Source organism: Topomyia yanbarensis, chromosome 1 (assembly GCF_030247195.1).
Source record: "Topomyia yanbarensis strain Yona2022 chromosome 1, ASM3024719v1, whole genome shotgun sequence".
Lineage (NCBI taxonomy): Eukaryota > Metazoa > Arthropoda > Insecta > Diptera > Culicidae > Topomyia > Topomyia yanbarensis.
Window position 1 is genome coordinate 191,825,298 of NC_080670.1, and position 17,465 is coordinate 191,842,762.

The following is a 17,465-nucleotide window of genomic DNA, read 5'->3' on the forward strand; positions in this document are numbered from 1 at the left end:
AACCAAACAAAATTTAGTAATTTAGATGAACGTATGCTTCTTAGAATCATTGGCAGCTGCAGGATTGTGAACTGAGAGAACTTCTCTTTATTCTCGCATTGACATATAAAATTCAAAACAAAACTATCAACACTATATTTGTGATGAAATGGGCTTATTTTGCACGCAATTTGCTGTTATAATGAAAATGTTGTTAAAAGTCGTCAAACATTTTGACAGGACATGTATTTAAAATAATTGAAAAACATGTAATTTTTTTTCATCACCCGGGCGTTTTGCATGGGACGAGGGGGAGGGGTAGGTAAATGCTACGTTATTTACGAGGGGGAGGTTAGAATTTTGTGACCAAATTTCCTTGAACCTATCAAAAACTAAATATATGCTGTTTCGTTCATCTAGAAGAGCTATAGGCGTGCATCCAGACCCAAGAATGGGACAGTCTGTAATTCAGGAAACTAACTGCTTCAAATATTTAGGACTTCACTTAGACCCCACACTCTCCTGGATTGAGCATATCACATCTATAGAGAGAAAAGTTGCATCGTTATGTGGGGCTATGCGTAAAGTATGCTCTTTTGTTCCCCAGCATGTACTTCTAAAATTTTATTATGCGCACATCCACTCATTGCTGAACTACCTTGTATCTGTGTGGGGCCGTGCCAGTATCTCGAATCTGAAAAAGCTACAAACGCTTCAAAATAGATGTCTTAAAATTATTTATAAAAAACCATTTATGTACCCTACTATTTTGTTATACAATAATAATGCCCATAACATTTTACCTTTGCTTGGGTTGACTAACTACCAAACAATAATATACATCCACAATGCTTTGCATAATACTATTGCTCATAACAATCTAGAATTTACAACAGGCATTCGAGCTCACAGCACTAGACAAGCCAATCATTTATTATACTCCAGAGTATCCACGAACCTTGGTCAAAGACGCATTTCTTTCATCGGACCTAAGTTATTCAACCAGCTTCCTACTGATTTAAAGCAAATAACATGTCGCACTCGTTTCCAAGCAAAATTGAAACTAATTTTAAAAAATAAAATAGGAGAATTTTTAATTTAAACTTCGTTCACCACCAATCGAGCTTATTCCTTTAGCTATAATTGGTTAACATTTTTTTTAATAAAAACAATTGATAAATGCATTTTTTATAGCAATTAGTAATAAATAAATTTAAATTATAATGAGCTTCCTGCAAAGCTACGATGGGACCCTTAAAAGGATTCTTTTCCGCTGGGTACTCGCCGTAGCTTCTTGTCAAATTTTGTGTTTTGTCGGTCTCGTAATGTTTTTTTTGTTCTCAGCGTTTCCGCGATTCGTAACTTTGTTTTGTTGTGCTGACCTTTTTTTTGTACGCTGAGAACTGATGTGTCCACTACCAGGGGGCTCCGTTTGTGAGCTTTTTGGTGTGGGGGTAAGAGGCGGGCTATTAAAAAAAAAAAAAAAAAAAAAAATGCTACGAGGTGGGAGGGAGGTGTCAAAAATCGCCGAAAAAAAAGCTACGTCATTTGTGTACGGCCCCTTAACAAAAATGATATTTAAAAAAATGTTTAGCTCTTTGCAAGCACCTAATTGAGGGTAAGTTTGTGTGGATGTATTTTACAGTAAACCTGGAACTACATAAGCTTTTGGTATTGACTTTTTGGGGTGTCTTGAAATATAGGAAGTATTACATTTTTTCAAAAACTTCATGTCCTCAGAACATATTTTTACCCGGGGTTCCCTTCCAACCCATTTTTCATTCAAAATTCTATTACTGTCAAATTTCTCAAGCAATTCTACGCCAATTTAATGCTTTATGGTCACCTTACCGTCCCGCAGCGCGCTGTTTGGATTAACTTCTGATACGCTGCGTGACAGGCGCTCGGAAATATTTAATAACATGCAATCCGAAAATGACTTTATGTTTTGTAAATTGGCTTTTGTAGGTAACGTGACGTAGGTGACGAAAAAATGATATGTTTTGAATAAGTTCATGTTGGTGGAAAGGCCTATTTCACCGATTTCAATCGTTTAATTGTTATTAAAAAAATTCAGCTATAAAATTTTTGGTTTAAACACACGTTGAAAGTGTATGACATCACTCGTAAAAGTTTAAATCAATCCGATCAATATAACCGAAAATAAAGAATTTTAGGTAAGAAACAATTTGAGGATATTCTGCAAGTTTTCAGAAAATAAATTGTATATATTTTCGAGAACATTTTTTCTAGCAGAATCCAAAAATATGAGTCCATTGAATTTGTTCGAACATGACAAAAAATGCAAACTGACGGATCCTTCTTCTAGGAAATTGGTTTTACATGTCTCAAAGACGCTTCATCGTCAAATGGTTGGCGCTAACAATAAAATAAAATTCGAGACAACCAATCAAAGCCCAGCTAATGACTGCTTTCACCAAATCATTTTTATCGCTATTCCTGGTGATCGTATCCCATACGCAATTTGTCACACAATTGTTGTGAATATTTCCTAACAGATCGCGCAAAAAAATTAATTATTCCGTTCAGCACAGCGGCAATTATTGACGAAACAACTCGACAACTACTGCTGCCAAACATGTCAAAGTGGTAAAAACTACTTTGACTGGTTATTAGTCATCTAGACCCGCAAGTCCAAGTAATGTTGAACCGATTTTAATATGTATTGCATCATTTGGACATCATGGTGGTACTGTGTGACCACACTCTTTAACCTGTAACTCCGGAACTGGAAGTCCAATGAACAAAAAATTCAATAGCAACTTATGGGAGCATTATATCGTTCACTACACCAGAGTGACTCATTCAAACTTGGGTGTATTCAGCATATCTTATTTTTTGCACTACACCGGTGTAGCACTAAGATAAAAAGTATTTTTTCCCATTCCCATAAGAGGAAATCATGGATTAAGCCAATTTATGCATGAAGGGTACACCACCTAATTTTGATTAAGTTGAATTTTTGTGCTTCGAATACATCTTGTCAGTAACTAGTAGCAATTAAACACTAAAACCGTACAATCACAAGACACATCTGAACGCCTACAGCAACTGGCTAGTCTCAAATAACGTCCCGGGAAGCCAAAATAGAACCTCTGGTTTGTTGAAGAGTAAAATAAAATCCCGTTTCAAAATTTTCTTCTGGAACTGGTTGCCAGTTTTTGAATGCGAACACTTTCGTTGTACTCAGCAAAATACCTAGATTTTTGCGTTATCTCATCGAAAATATGTGCAATAATTTGTGTTGTATTCCGCAAAACGTAAGATTACTATAAATAGTTTACTGAAATAAGAAATTTTGAAAATACAGATACCATCTGCATCATCTTTTTTTATTCAGATCCTAAAATTTTTATTTAACTTTAGTGTCATTCGCTTCATTTTTCGGGTGCGTACAATGCGCATAGCGTTGTAAACTCCGCCCCACTCCATGTCAACAAATGGTGACTCGCATAAAAGAAATCACCAGTTTGCAAATAATTCGGTTGGTATTCTGTTTGTGGGTATATCAACCCCAAAATAATATTGGTGGTCTATCCTCCTAGAACTAATTGTGGAGAATTATCTCTTAAAAATAATTAGAGACTTAGTGTCTTCAGTAAAGTTGTTGAGGATGCTATTTTAAATATTTTTTTTTTTTGAGACGTGAATGCTCGATATGCTGCATACATAGATCTTTCTTCACCACTGAAGATACCAATTCTTCTTCAGACCCGCGGCTCAGTTATGCTAACGCGTTACGCCGTGTCAAATATATATAAAAAGGGTAGTATCACCCACTAAAATATTGCTTACGGCCAATTGCAGCAGGACGTGATTCTGATTGTGGTATTTAGTGTACTGTTCAGATGTGGAGACGGGGAGATTTCATGATCGTGTGGGAAAGAGCGTTTATATGTTCATGTTTGAAACCGCGTTTATAAATTCTAAAGAGCTCACACGTTGAGTTAATCACCGGGTCATTTCTAAAAGGTTTGTGTAAATCGGCCTAGCCATCTTTGAGAAAAGCGAGAGACATTATAAAACACATACGCACACACATATATATGCCGATCTTCGCGAACTGAATCGAATAATATAACACTCGGCCCCAAAACACTTAATCCACCTACATGGTCTGAATGTTCTTCCCTTGAATTTTTAAAGTTTTGACAAGTAGCAGTTGGGGAATTGGATTCTGAGATGATTATGTCTTTCATTGGTTTAGTTCTTCGATAAAAATACACTGAAAGAAAAATTCACCTTGGACAAGGAAAAGTTTTTTTCAAATAACTTTTTTTCCTTGAAAGTGCCCAACTTAAATTTTTGACGGTAGATATGGAACATAATTATCTATCTTGGAACAAAATTTCATCCAAATTAAAGATGGGTTTTTTCAGTAAATCGACTTTAAATTTTTTAAATCGATTTTTTTTTCAGTGTACTGCCGTTATAAGCTTAATTGTCCCATGTTCTATGGGATTCCCTATATACATGGGACAATTATGCGTAGAACGGCAGTGTAGGAGTCGATGAAAAAAATTTTCAATATTTTTATGAAAAAAATTTGACTAATTTTGTGAAAATCACTTTTACAACATTTTTTTTGTAGGATGTCATTTTTAGATTATCCAGCTTGTTACGTGCCATAATGGCGGTCTAAATTGTTTAGTTCGTAATATATTTAATTGCCCTTTTTGACAATAATTGTTTACGCCAGTTTGACAGCAACGCCCAGTTGAAGATGTCGGGCGTTCATTGAATAAACATCCAACGCATTGGACTAACGTAGGATGACCATCTCACTGGGCGGTTGACGTAAGCGATTATTGTCAAAAAAGGGCAATTAAACGTATTACGAACTGAGCAATTTTGACCGCCATTATGGCACGTAAAAAGCTGGATAGCCACTTGAAAAAAAAAAAAAATGATAAGAAAGTGTGACCCTTTTCAATAGACAGTCTAGATCATTTTTGGAAAAAAGCAAAGTGGCTTTTTGTGACAAAGTCTTCATATACAGAAAATTTCATTAAAATCTGAGAGGGTGCTGCCAACTATAAATACGATTTTGCAAGAAATCCGTCTTCTGTAGTTTTTCAAAATAACGGTTTGCAAATATAATTTGCGCACAGTAACTGCTGTAGCAGTAGCGTTGCGTGTTATTAACTGATCAGAAATATTTTTTTCATTTCAATTTCCACCACATTTCGTGGTATTTTCCAAAACCCGATTTCTCAACTTTCACTCTTCCAAATAATATGACTTTATAAATAATCTCGAAATTCCGTTGCTAGAGCATTATTTCAATTTTAAGAATCATTTAATTTATTTCGAATCGGTTGAAAATTTTCAAAGTTATAGTAATTTTTTTAACTTTCTTTGTTTGAGAGAATTTATGTGTCAATAATTCAACAAATTCCATACTTTCGCTTACACAGCTATTTTCACAATTAAAAAACGAAGAAAATGATGCATTATACATTTTTTTTGTTTGCATTTTTGCCTGCGAAAATTGCAATCAAACGCGTGTGGTACTTTTGTATCCCAGTGCAACATTCTAAGGTACAAAAAGTAAGTGTAACGTTCTAGGGTAAACTGTGTGCAAATTTATGCCACCACAGCCGAAAATCCATGGTAGACGCAGGATGTTCAGCAGTGGTGGCATTAACTCGCACACAGTTAAACCGTTTAACTTTTGCACCCGTTTCCTTGCTGTGAGCAAAGTTTATCGTGCGCTCTTCATCACTCTGTGTGATTTGAAACTTTGCACGTACAGGAACGATTGTACCGTCCGAACGATATAGGCATGATGTTGCTCGTTTACCATTCGAGCGACGAATGATTGAAACTGACACACGGCACCTCTATTTATAAACCACTCGTAGTTGATTGAATCACTTGGGTGCGAGTGTGTGCAAATGCAGACGTTGACGAAAATCCATGGTGTCTACCGCTTTTTGTACCGTCCGGACAATACAGTACATGTTGGTCGTTAAGCATGTAAGCGACGACAGATAGAAAACAAACTCGCGGGACCTGTAGAAATAATTTTATACGTGATGGAATACTTAGATGTTCTCTTTTGACGGCTCTGCCTGAAATAGGCTTGCAAATTTCGCATTTTCCTCATTGTTTTCGAAAGATTTTCTTTAAATTCGTTGTTGCTTCATTTATTTTGCGAAATTGAATAAAAAAAAACCTGCACGTATTTCCGTTAATTTACTCGTTCAGTGCAACGGAAGTTATTCGCCTTTAAAATCTGGGAAAATTTCTCAGCAGAAATGTTTGAAACGGGACCCCAGTATTGAAACGTTAGAATTATTCGTCTTCAAAAGTTTTCGTTTATTCTTACCGTCACTGGCGAACAGTGATCACCCTTCATACATAAATCGAACAAAATCTCAAAAGTTGCCCGAATTCGATGAAAACTTTAGCTTAAGGTAATTTTGTTACGCCAAATTTATATTTGATGATTAATTAATCCTGTTAAGACAGATATTGAACACTGGAGAAGACTATACGTAATAGTTGAAATACTAGTATCTGATTTATAGCGCAAAGCAACAGTTTTTCATTATTATTTCCATAGTGGAATTGAATAGAAAACATCTGTCTTAACAGGATTAATTGTGACATTCCAATAAATCGCTCAAAAAGTTTTGAATTTTGTGAGAAATTATATTTGATGTCCATTTCAATTTTTTTAACTTTATTTTTGCACTTTGGATGGTTCAAAAATTCAACATTTATGAATATAAAGTGCACTATATCTGAAAATTTATTTTCAAGAAATTTGTTGTTTTGATTTTTTAACAGAAAACACATTGTTTCAATTTTTGATAATTCTGAGACATTTATAATTTACTTTACGAACTCTGGGTACTCAAACACTATCCTGCGTCTCCTTCAGACATATTATGAAAAATCACGTTTTTTCATACCTCCGGGCAAAAAGGGGCAAAGCAAGGCATTCAATTCCGGAAATTATACTAATTTTCAAGTATAATGCAGTATAAGTCATCTCTCCGAATCTTTTCAAAAAAAAAGTGCAAACTCTCTGAACATGATTACTCTTATTTAATGAGCGAATTATTGTTTATTCTGCATGTTAGAGTTAGAAGTAAGGCCTCCCGGGAAGCCACTAAGCGCTAAAGCAAGCACTATACCTGTCCCAAACGGATCCTTCGCAACATTAATAACAACAAACAACTCGCTTCCAACTGCATTGGACTCGGGCAATTTGTAACATGTAGAGCAAACAGGGGCAGCCACAAAAGATAACCTGAAAAGTGGTCACAGTGCCAAAGTTTCCCCTAACAAAAAGGCATTATATTCACCTTAGAACAGCTTTTCGATGCTTTTAGGCTTTATACAAGCATTGCAAATGTGTATAAGCTTTAAACAAGCTTTGCAAATGCTTATAAGCACTACGAATATCAAGTATTAAAACAGGCCGTATATGGGTATATGAAGCTCTACTATGGAGCTTATAAACGCTGTGGCTATAAGCCAAATACGGTAGTGACCGATGTCATTTTAATTCCTATTATGGTTGACATTTCCATTACTCTAAAACAATAAATTCCAAATGAAAACAAATAAGATATGAGGCGTATTGTAAGCATAGGAAACCTTCTCCGAGGTTTGGGTTTGTGTCGTAAACAAATTAAAGGGTACAAAACCTTATGGTATACTGCGATGATTTGTTTCAATTTAGTATGGAACTGCTGATAGTTAAAAAAAGTATGATCAAAACCATGCGTTTGTTAATATGTGCCAGTATCAGTTAAATTAGGCAATCCGAGACGTTTCTGATCAGCTTATTTTTTCTTGTTTACCTCATCTGACGTTACTCCGAGGGGTGCGACGTCCGACAATATCGTTGATTCGATCCAACATCAAACGAATCGGACTAACGAAAGATGTTAATAGGACGAGGTTTTCTGTTCGCAGGAGTAGACTTGTTGACAGAACCTATCGCTAAATTGTCAAACAAGCGTCTAATTACCCAACGCCGAAATGAATCAAATAGCAAGCGGGCTGTCAAAACAATTTGTATAGTCCTACCCACTATACAAATGTTTTTGACATATCTCCACAGGCGTGACGGAAAAGTAGGAGTAGGCAGTATATCAGCCGAATATTACGCCAAAAATGGCTTTAGAGCAGCACTAAAGTACAATATTGAACCTATATAAGCTCTGCTACCCTTGTTCTACAAGCGACTATAGAACCGAATTAATGCTATTTTCACGACTCAGTGGTTACTGGGGTTCTTTCGACTAAATCGAACGGTAAGTATAAACTTAGGCTGTGAACCATGTGGCGATTTTATTTAACCTTTAGTTAAAATTTGACAGTTCGAAAGTTAGTTTCTGTTGAATGGAAAAAATTAACCGAGAGAGCGAACCATTTCAAAAGTTGATGGATGGATAGTTATTTAGAATTGACAGCTGCGATGACCACAAGTTGGTAGAGGTGTGAATATTTGTAGATATTTTAAAATTAGTTTTTTTTCTTATTACATTAAGTATGACACTCATAGCCTCGAAAAGTAAACATCCTCATCATGAAATAACCTAAACAAATCTTTACACAGCACGTTATCGTTTCCATCTTTATCCCTTAATTTTGTATTGAAAAATATTGACAACCCCAATTAGGTGCAGAAAATGTTTCCACCTTTTTATTCTGCATCATGGGCAAAATTTTAACCATCGAGCTGTCAAATTTAACTATCGCTCTGTCAAAGCATGGTTAAAGCTCCAGAGTAGGGTTATTTTGCAAATAACTTTCGAAGTGTCAGATTTTAACTAAGAGTTAAAAATTTCACCAAATGGTTCACAGCCTTAATGAATAACCTTTTAAATGAAACCAATTTGACTAATTGGAATCTTAACTAAAAAGATATATTAATTTTAATAACAGTTGTTTGAATACAGTTTTTTAGAATTCATCATTTAGTTCGACTTTGAAGTTCTGCAAAAAATCGAACTGTTGTCCCCAAGTTTTAATGTTTAGAGAAAACTCTAATCAACTTATTTACAAACATAGAAATATATTAAATTCGATCGTGAACCGACAAATGGGCCTATATAACAAATGTACACAAACGGAGATTTGAGTAATATCTTAAAAAGGAGTAAAAATACTTCATAAAAAATATAAAAACTCATTTATAAATGTTTCACACTTCTGAAAATCAATAAAAAAAAACAAAACGGCGGATCTGACTTTCAACTGTAAACAAGCCGCCTGGCGGATTACGCCTCTGCTTTTCTAAGGTAGTGTGTACGGGCGAAATTGACAGCACCATTACTTACAAAGCCCGTAAACAGAGTCGCCCTAAACAAAAACCAACTGCTTGATACGCCCGGGGGGAATAACAAATTTTCCCCTCCGGCGAGCACGGCGAAACCCACATTTGGTTTTTGTTTTCTGGCGACACTGCAGGGCGAAATTGTGAGTGGTCAAAATAAGAGGGCGACTCAAAAATGGCCTAATCAACATTTCATAACAACACTCGGTGAAATATACTTTTTCAATTTTATCAACGAAAACGTTATTATATAAAATATTTTAGTAATGCTTCCGAGAACTAGTATTGTTTTGAAGTGTTTCAATACATTTGAAAGCGCAGTATGCAAACCCTGTTAAAATACGAATAAATTTTCTGAAGCGAATTTTCAAAGCTATTTTTCTCGATTCGATATCATTGCGTCTTCGGCCCTTTGGTCGGTTCATGATCGAAATTATGAAAAATCCAAAATAAAATTTTGAGGTTTTATCCGGTTAGGCGGCACTGTGAGGCGGTTTATCCAAACAATAATGTTTCCCAAACTTGTTTGTGATGGATTTTACACTCGCGTGATAGATTCCAAATCGCTTCGTCAATTTTTGCTTAGTTACACGCTTTTCACTTAGCCATGTGCTCAACACCTTAATTTTCAATGCGCGACATTTTGGAAACTGAGAATACAAACTGTACAAAAAAGTAAACAAACGAAAGATGTTAGTCAAACGCACAGCATACTGTGATGAGCACATCAAAACCATCCTAGAATATGTGCGTTCTACGCCAGTGTATGTGGATAGCTTATTTCCTATTTTAACTTATTTATTTAATTAGTTAAGAGTAAATTAGAAACTTAAATGAATATGAAATATGTTTTCTTCATAATCTTACTCGCTTCAAGGTAGGTCTGCCCGTTTTAATTATTGTGTCACAGGTAGAGAGGTAGACGTACGTCTATCATTTTCCCGGATGCCTTCATGTACTTAGTTAGAAACAGTTATTAGTATGTTACTGCCTCGCCAATTTTCCCGAGTCTGGTGTAAAATTGCTGTAATATCGTAAACAATGCTTTCACCCGAGATTCCGCGTGTCAGGCGTATGTGATAACCACAAAACCACGGAAACCGCTCACAATGATGGATACGATTTGATTGATTGACATTTTAATACAGCCCTACACCAGCAAAGGGGGCAAAGCTATATTCATAATTGCGCTGAATTACGTCCGAAAGTGTGAAAATCATAAATGCGAAACGGAAGTTTAATGTGCCAAAACGAACTCAATTTATTCTACTGTTTTTCGCTGTGGCCGTCAAATCGATTTTATCGACCAATTCACTTAACGGTTATTTAGAGGAGTAAACAGCGGATGCATTTTTTTTCCTGTCGATTTTCCTGGTCATCATTAATTCGATGACACCCACACTCATCAAGATTTGAGGGTCCGGATAGTGTTTAATTTGCCAGTTCCTTGCCATATTGATCCGATTCAGAACCAGAAATCGCATAAAGCAAATTATTATATTTGCTGATCTGTCTAAATACCTAATCGATCGATGGACTTTACACTCTTTGCCGACAGACGAAAAGTAAACAATTGCATGACCTTGCACTTCGAATGTAAACTGCTCCTTTATTTACGTTATCTCTGACAAGACTAAAAATCTCACTACGTATTGTTTATAAATCTCTCGTAAAAACACACGAAATGAAGTATTTATTAATTATCATCGTTTCTGTTACTATTGGAATTTCAATCGTAGTACTGGGCATCCTTACTACTGCCAAAACACTTCGCAAACTTTGAGCTCATGTCCTCCAGACAGAGCCGGGTGTCCTCCTTAATCTCCTGCATCTTGATTCGAACCTCCTCCCGCATCAGAATGTAACACATGGCAACCAGGCCCATTCCGAGCAACATGTACACAAAATTTATCACCAGCTTGGTCGGTTTTCCGCTCTGCGAATCCAGTATGTTCGCCCCCGGCACCAGATCCCCGATTCCGATCTTGCACAAACTGGTCACACAGAAGTAGGCCGAATCCAGGTAGGACCACTTTTCCCATTCCGCAAACATGATCGTCCCCGTGGCAATGTAAATTGATATGACCCACAGACAGGCCGTCGTTGGTACAATGATCCGTTTCCGCTGCGGTACTCCACTACCATCCTCGAGTGCTAGATCGTCCTCGTTGTCATGGCTGCACTCGTGAAGCCACGTGTAGAGCCACTTGAAAGTGGAAGCGAGAACTTTTCCCATGTTCATAAAATACAGAATGTACAACGGTATTCCGAAAGTGGCGTAGATGACGGTAGCACCTTTACCCCAGGGCGTTCGAGGAACCATATTCCCGTAGCCGATCATGGTAAAGACAGCCAAACAAAACATCAGCGCCGCCGGGAAGTTCCACGCCTCCTCAGGCGTTCGTCCATCGTAACCCCGTTTTATGGCTTCGGCAAACTCGTCCTGGTATCGCTTCAACACCAAATCCGCATCCAGATGCCATACGGAACTGTTGAACAAATTATGCTGCTCCGTAACTTCCCACAGTTCCGCAGCACAGTTTCGTCTCAAATTTGCCACATGTTCCATCAAATGATTCGGTTCCTGGGTTTCGATCGACATAAAACTGGCGGCCCCGACCAGGGCGTACACGACAATCAGTCCACCGACGCCAACCTGGGTGCACATAAATGCGATAAACTTCCGACAGCAGTCCTTCACTTTCTCCCGCGGATCACTGGTGGTTGTCGAGGAGGAACCCCGGCTCCGCACCGACGATCGTTGTCGATTCATTTTCATGGGACGGTTTTTTTTTTCTCTCTCTCTCAGTGTGCAACAATTTATTTTTTTTCTCTCGGAAATCAACACGATTTTATTTCCCGCCACTAATTTTAGATGAAAACAAGAACTAAATGTTTAACGATTCATTTCCATAACCCGCTCTTCTCATATTGATCATCATTTTCCATCCAGATCGATTAGGTCCATTAGAACGGGTTTTGATAATTACAACAACTCTCCGAAATTCACAAACCACGGTGTTTACCTCTCTCGTTTTCGTCAGACGGTTTACGCTCACTCTCTCACTTTTCCCGATTTCTCAGAGCACACGTTTTCTTCCTTCACGAGATGGAACTGTCTGTCACTTGGTGCCAAAAGGTTTATCATTTTCCTCCTTTTTCGGGCATCTTTCCCGCACTAACTGCTATCCAGTGACTCGATCAACGACATTCTCCGAATTCACTAATCGCGTATAATGATTTCAGCAGTGGAAAATTGCCCGGATTCGAACGTGATTACAACACTGCAAATGGTTTTTTTCTTTTTATTTGTCTTGACGTCGATCGCTCGGTTTGCGATCGTCCCAGGGAAAACGCGTTTTCACTGCTACGAGATTAGCTTCCAACTACTGCGTGGTGACGACTCGCGGTTCGCTCAGCTGCGCTGCTGTCGTCGAACAGTAGAGAAAATTGGAAATATTTTCCGAATGCTGGTACACTCGGGGGCAAAATAATCGTCGGGCGGAATTTTGCGTTTCAGAGCTTTGATCAATCTCAATGTTTTTGTTCGAAAATTTGACAATTTGTTTGATGTTAGATGTAACATTAGGATAATGTAACAATGTCAAGTTGTGCCAGGGTTGAAAGATTTTAATTCGGTTCTTCAGGAAACAATCAGCGTCCTTGCTGTCACCCAAATAGTCCGTAATTTACTGAAATGGACTAATCAGACCTATAACATACCAACACGCCGATGAAAATTGCTTAATTTTTAACACCAAAGCCAGATTGAATTCCTTCGACATACTTTACAAAACAATCGAGTGACATATTCCAAGAAAAATAAGGATTTTTCAGTTTTTAGATTACTTTGGCCTTGGCTTGTATAATACCAATATATAGAACATGACATTTCGTACAAAAATATTGCGAACTGACAAAGTTAAAGAAGTTTATATCTAACATTTGTGGGGGTAATTTAGCTGCGTGCGCTTATTTGGCACCTGACTGTAGGTTTTCCCACTTGAGATTCCATCATTCTCTTAGGTGCGCTCGTATGTAAGCAAATATGTAAGTGATCGGAAGCGAGGAAAGACAGAGGTAAGATTGGCGCAGTTAAATCGACGGTAGATGCGAAGGATAAATGATGAGATATTTATATTGAAGAGAGAGAGAGTCTGGACTCTGATTATCAACAACAAGAGGGTTTTTTTTCTCCAAATTGTTTAGCGTTTAGCTTTGAACGCTTACTGGTACAGGTATACCTCGTTAGTACGTACCCTCGATAGTACGTACATTTTGCCTCGATAGTACGTACACCTACCAACAATTTTTTTGCTTGATTTTGTAAACTTCAACAAAATGCGACACAATTTATAGAAATTTCACGGGTTCCATGTTACTTCTGCATACTTTAGAGAGGTTATGTCAAGGGTTCTGTGCTACTCAGAGTAGTTCTGCAAACTACAGCAAAGTATTCCAAAGTTTAAGTAAACCATAAATGCATCATGAAATTCTAAAATCTGGCTGTGGTCCACTAGGAGTTTGATAACTCTATTATCTTTCTCCGGACAAAACCAGCCTAGAGGCCGTGTGGCATCCGGCGGGTTGAAGTATGTCAACCAAGCATTGATCCACTGGGTTCCTGTTCCCATGTCGTAGGAGGCGACTGAAAACAGGAGTCCTCAAGTCAAGGTGTTACTCCGTGCCGAGGACTGAATTGCTGGCAGAACTAAAATATGCCAGTCGCGCACGGAGTGTCGTGGGTCTTACCCTTGCTGTGTTATGCGGGCTCTCTGACACAGTGGACGTTCGTTTCTTCGCAAATCGTGGGATTTAAATGATGTTCATGTCCCTAATACCCATTTCGGGGTTCGCTATATGCGATAATAAGCCAACGTGTTTGGTATCTTCTAGTTGGTGTACAACAAGTGCTGATGATGAAATGTGTAGTGCTGTAATCGAATATGGTTAGAGTAGCACAAATTAATCTTCAGCATAAACCAGTGGCGTAGCCAGGGGGGGGGGGGGGGGGGTTGGGGGTTAAAACCCCTTCCAAACCAAAATTAATTGGATTGAAAAAAAAATAATTGATACTGACGAATTTAATTTACTTTTCAACAAAATATTTTTGGAAAAATATTCTCTGATCACTACATTGAGAACTGTGTTTAAAGCGTCATGAGAACTTTTGGAAAATTGTGGGAAGGGGATCTTGTAACTTATCTCTTAGCCAAAATCCCATAGTTGTCAAATTACTTCAATGTAAAATAAAATAACTGTCTGAATTATTATGAGCACATTTTTGGAAAGATGCTTCAAAATATGGATTAGAGACAATTTTTCGAATGGGAATCTAAATTTGAATAGGTTGATTGCATATAAAACATAAGCTTGTTTACCGAAAACTTGCATACATTTCAACATTTGCTGAAAATGTATTTTTTTAGATTGTGTAGAGTTTAGACAACAATTCAATATGGTTAACAACAAGAATAACATTTCAAAAACTAGTTCAAAGCTGATGTAATTTTGTCTCTAGCAGGTCAGGATCGGTTTTATGAGCATTGGATTTTTGTTGTATTATCAACTATATGAATAGCCTCTTAGCAGGATGCAATGAATGGCGTACTAAAATTTTGTGTGCTACGTACTAGTGCTGCAAGTTGTGAGGTTGACTTATGAAGAAAAGTAAAATTAATGCTCGATAATTTTTAACGGTCACGATCACATTCATTCGAAACTGCCAAATTTCGATTTTAAGTATCATTGAAGAATTTCAAAACGTAAAACTGTTCATCTACTGTTAGAATAATTTTGACGGTTAATCCTCCCAGAAGTAATTATAGAGAAGAATTACTCTTCAAGCATATTTGGGTCGAGACTTAATGTCTCCAGCAAAGCTTTCGAAAGTGCTATTTCAAACAACTTTGTCAAAGACATAAATAACTCACATATTCAGAGTATCGAAATATAGTAGTAGAAAACCTTTACAACAAGCTATTCTGAAATTACTGTATTTGATAAATCTCTTCTGCGGTAATTAAATAATAAATTCACATTGCGTTCAAGGTGCCTTTGAAGCATACAAAAAATAAGGGAGATATTAAAGATATTAAAAGGACTCAAAAACACAAAGAGTGATTCCATTTTCAGAAGCTAGCATCATTTCGGCGCTAGCTTAGTCCGCCCACCAAGTTAGTGTCGGATTCTGATGAGATGAAGTCGAAACGCAAGTTTCAGTTCCATCCATCCACAATTTAGTTATAGGTTTTGTGTTCTCAACTCGCAATGATTGTTTCAAAAAATTTTATCCGTAGCACAGAAAAAAATAGTTTTCACCTAAATTTTTCTTCACTAAGGAGAAATATAGCAGGCCCAGTCCATTTAAATCCCTATATGTTGAATTCATGTAGCCTTCATATTTTCAACAAAATTGTTTGAAATGACATTATCAAAAACTGAAGGCACCATGTCTCTTAATATTTTTGAAAAATTATTTCACCATAATTACCTCTATGAGAATTAATCACTAAAATTTCTATATCAAAGCAGGCGCTGTTTTATGTTGATAACTTCCCGAAGTTGTCAAACCTTCAAAGCCAAGGATTATTATATTAGGTGATCTTGAACGTTGAAAATTTTTTAGATCATTTATCCCACTTTAAAAGATCGCAATTTTTGACTTCATTGACATATTATACAAGAAAATAATCTATAGAGGTTTGAAAACTGTTCCATGTTGATCCTTCCTGTTTGTAGACTGGAATGACATCTGTTAGACTACTTATGTTTTTGAGTTTTCAATAATTTATCAAACTCATATTAAATTTTAGCATTTTTTCAAAAAATTTGCGATTTTCATCAAAACCCCCTCCAAACCAAATTTCTGGCTACGCCACTGCCATAAACGTACAGCAACTATGAATCTATCTCGCCTTGTGCAGGAAGGGAAAGCTTCCATAGCTTTGGTTCAAGAACCGTATTTCCATAAAGGAAATTTCTATGTTGGAAAGCTACTTAACCCCGTCTTCGTAGCTTTCAACAAAAATGGCATGACAAATCCACGTGAAATGCCTCGTGCATGTATACTTGCGAATAGTGCAATTGACGCTTGTCTTATATCGGACCTCACAACTCGTGATATTTGTACTGTTATGGTAAATATGACTGTTGACAACATAAACAAGAAATACGTCTATTGTTCGGCATATTTGCCGCATAATGAACCATTACCTTCTGATGATTTCAAAAGGGTTGTATCATACTGTGGCAGAAATGGGTTTCCTCTCATAATCGGCAGTGATGCAAATTCCCACCACATAATTTGGGGCAGCTCTGATATCAATTAGAGAGGCACCGAATTGATGGAATACTTAAGTAGTACAAATCTGCACATTCTTAATGCAGGAAACCGCCCAACTTTTGCACGAGCTGGCAGAGAAGAGGTGTTAGATGTAACTCTCTGCTCTGACAGTATTACGCATGAGTTGACAAACTGGCTCGTACCAAACGAGCTCGAACCGTCGTTATCTGATCGTTATCTGATCATTTTAACGTCTCGCTAGAAATCGTCACCTATCGTAATCCCAAATCTACGAACTGGGACCTCTACGAAGAGGGCTTGGCGACTAGGTTTCATGGGTATCTTCCGACGATTGAATCTCCAAGTGATTTGGATGCGGTCGTGGATAAAACAAGCTCACTCATAGTAGCAGCATACCAAGAGGCTTGTCCGCTTCGAGTTATGCGTGCTTCTAGAGGAACACCTTGGTAGAATACCGAACTTGTTCGACTCAAAAAGTTATGTAGGAGAGCTTGGAATCGCAGACGCAGGTACGGGTCGGAGGCATTTATGTTGGCTCGCAAAGCATACAGAAATGCCCTTCGATCCTCTGAGCGAAGTGGTTGGAAAAGCCTCTGCACAAATGTCTCATGTCTCAAAGAGACTAGTAGATTAAATAAGCTACTTTCGATATCGAAAGACTTTCATGTCAGTTCCATTAGAACTGCTAATGGTGAATACTCGTCTGACGAAGATGTAGTACTCAACTGTCTTTTTGACACACACTTTCCAGGTTGTACGGAGCCATCACTGACGACTGCCGCTGAGTTCTTTTCAGGCAGTTCTGATTCTTGGGCATTTGCTCGTAGAATTGTGACAACCGAATCGATCAAATGGGCGATT

General features: G+C 37.4%; 2 protein-coding genes across 4 annotated transcripts in view; one reads left to right on the forward strand and one right to left on the reverse strand.

Moving 5' to 3' along the window:
- Positions 1–17,465, forward strand: part of LOC131685233 (mitochondrial protein C2orf69 homolog) — a 91,855-nt gene that overhangs the window by 38,345 nt on the left and 36,045 nt on the right. The window lies entirely within an intron of this gene.
- LOC131685246 (TWiK family of potassium channels protein 12) lies at positions 10,885–12,698 on the reverse strand. The gene has a single exon (XM_058968842.1). It carries the CDS (start codon positions 12,075–12,077, stop codon positions 11,028–11,030), a length of 1,050 nt encoding a protein of 349 aa, XP_058824825.1. The 5' UTR covers positions 12,078–12,698; the 3' UTR covers positions 10,885–11,027.

Excerpts from the sequence above, each read along its gene's own strand:
- LOC131685246 (XM_058968842.1), bottom strand. The coding sequence starts at position 12,077 with ATGAAAATGAATCGACAACGATCGTCGGTGCGGAGCCGGGGTTCCTCC.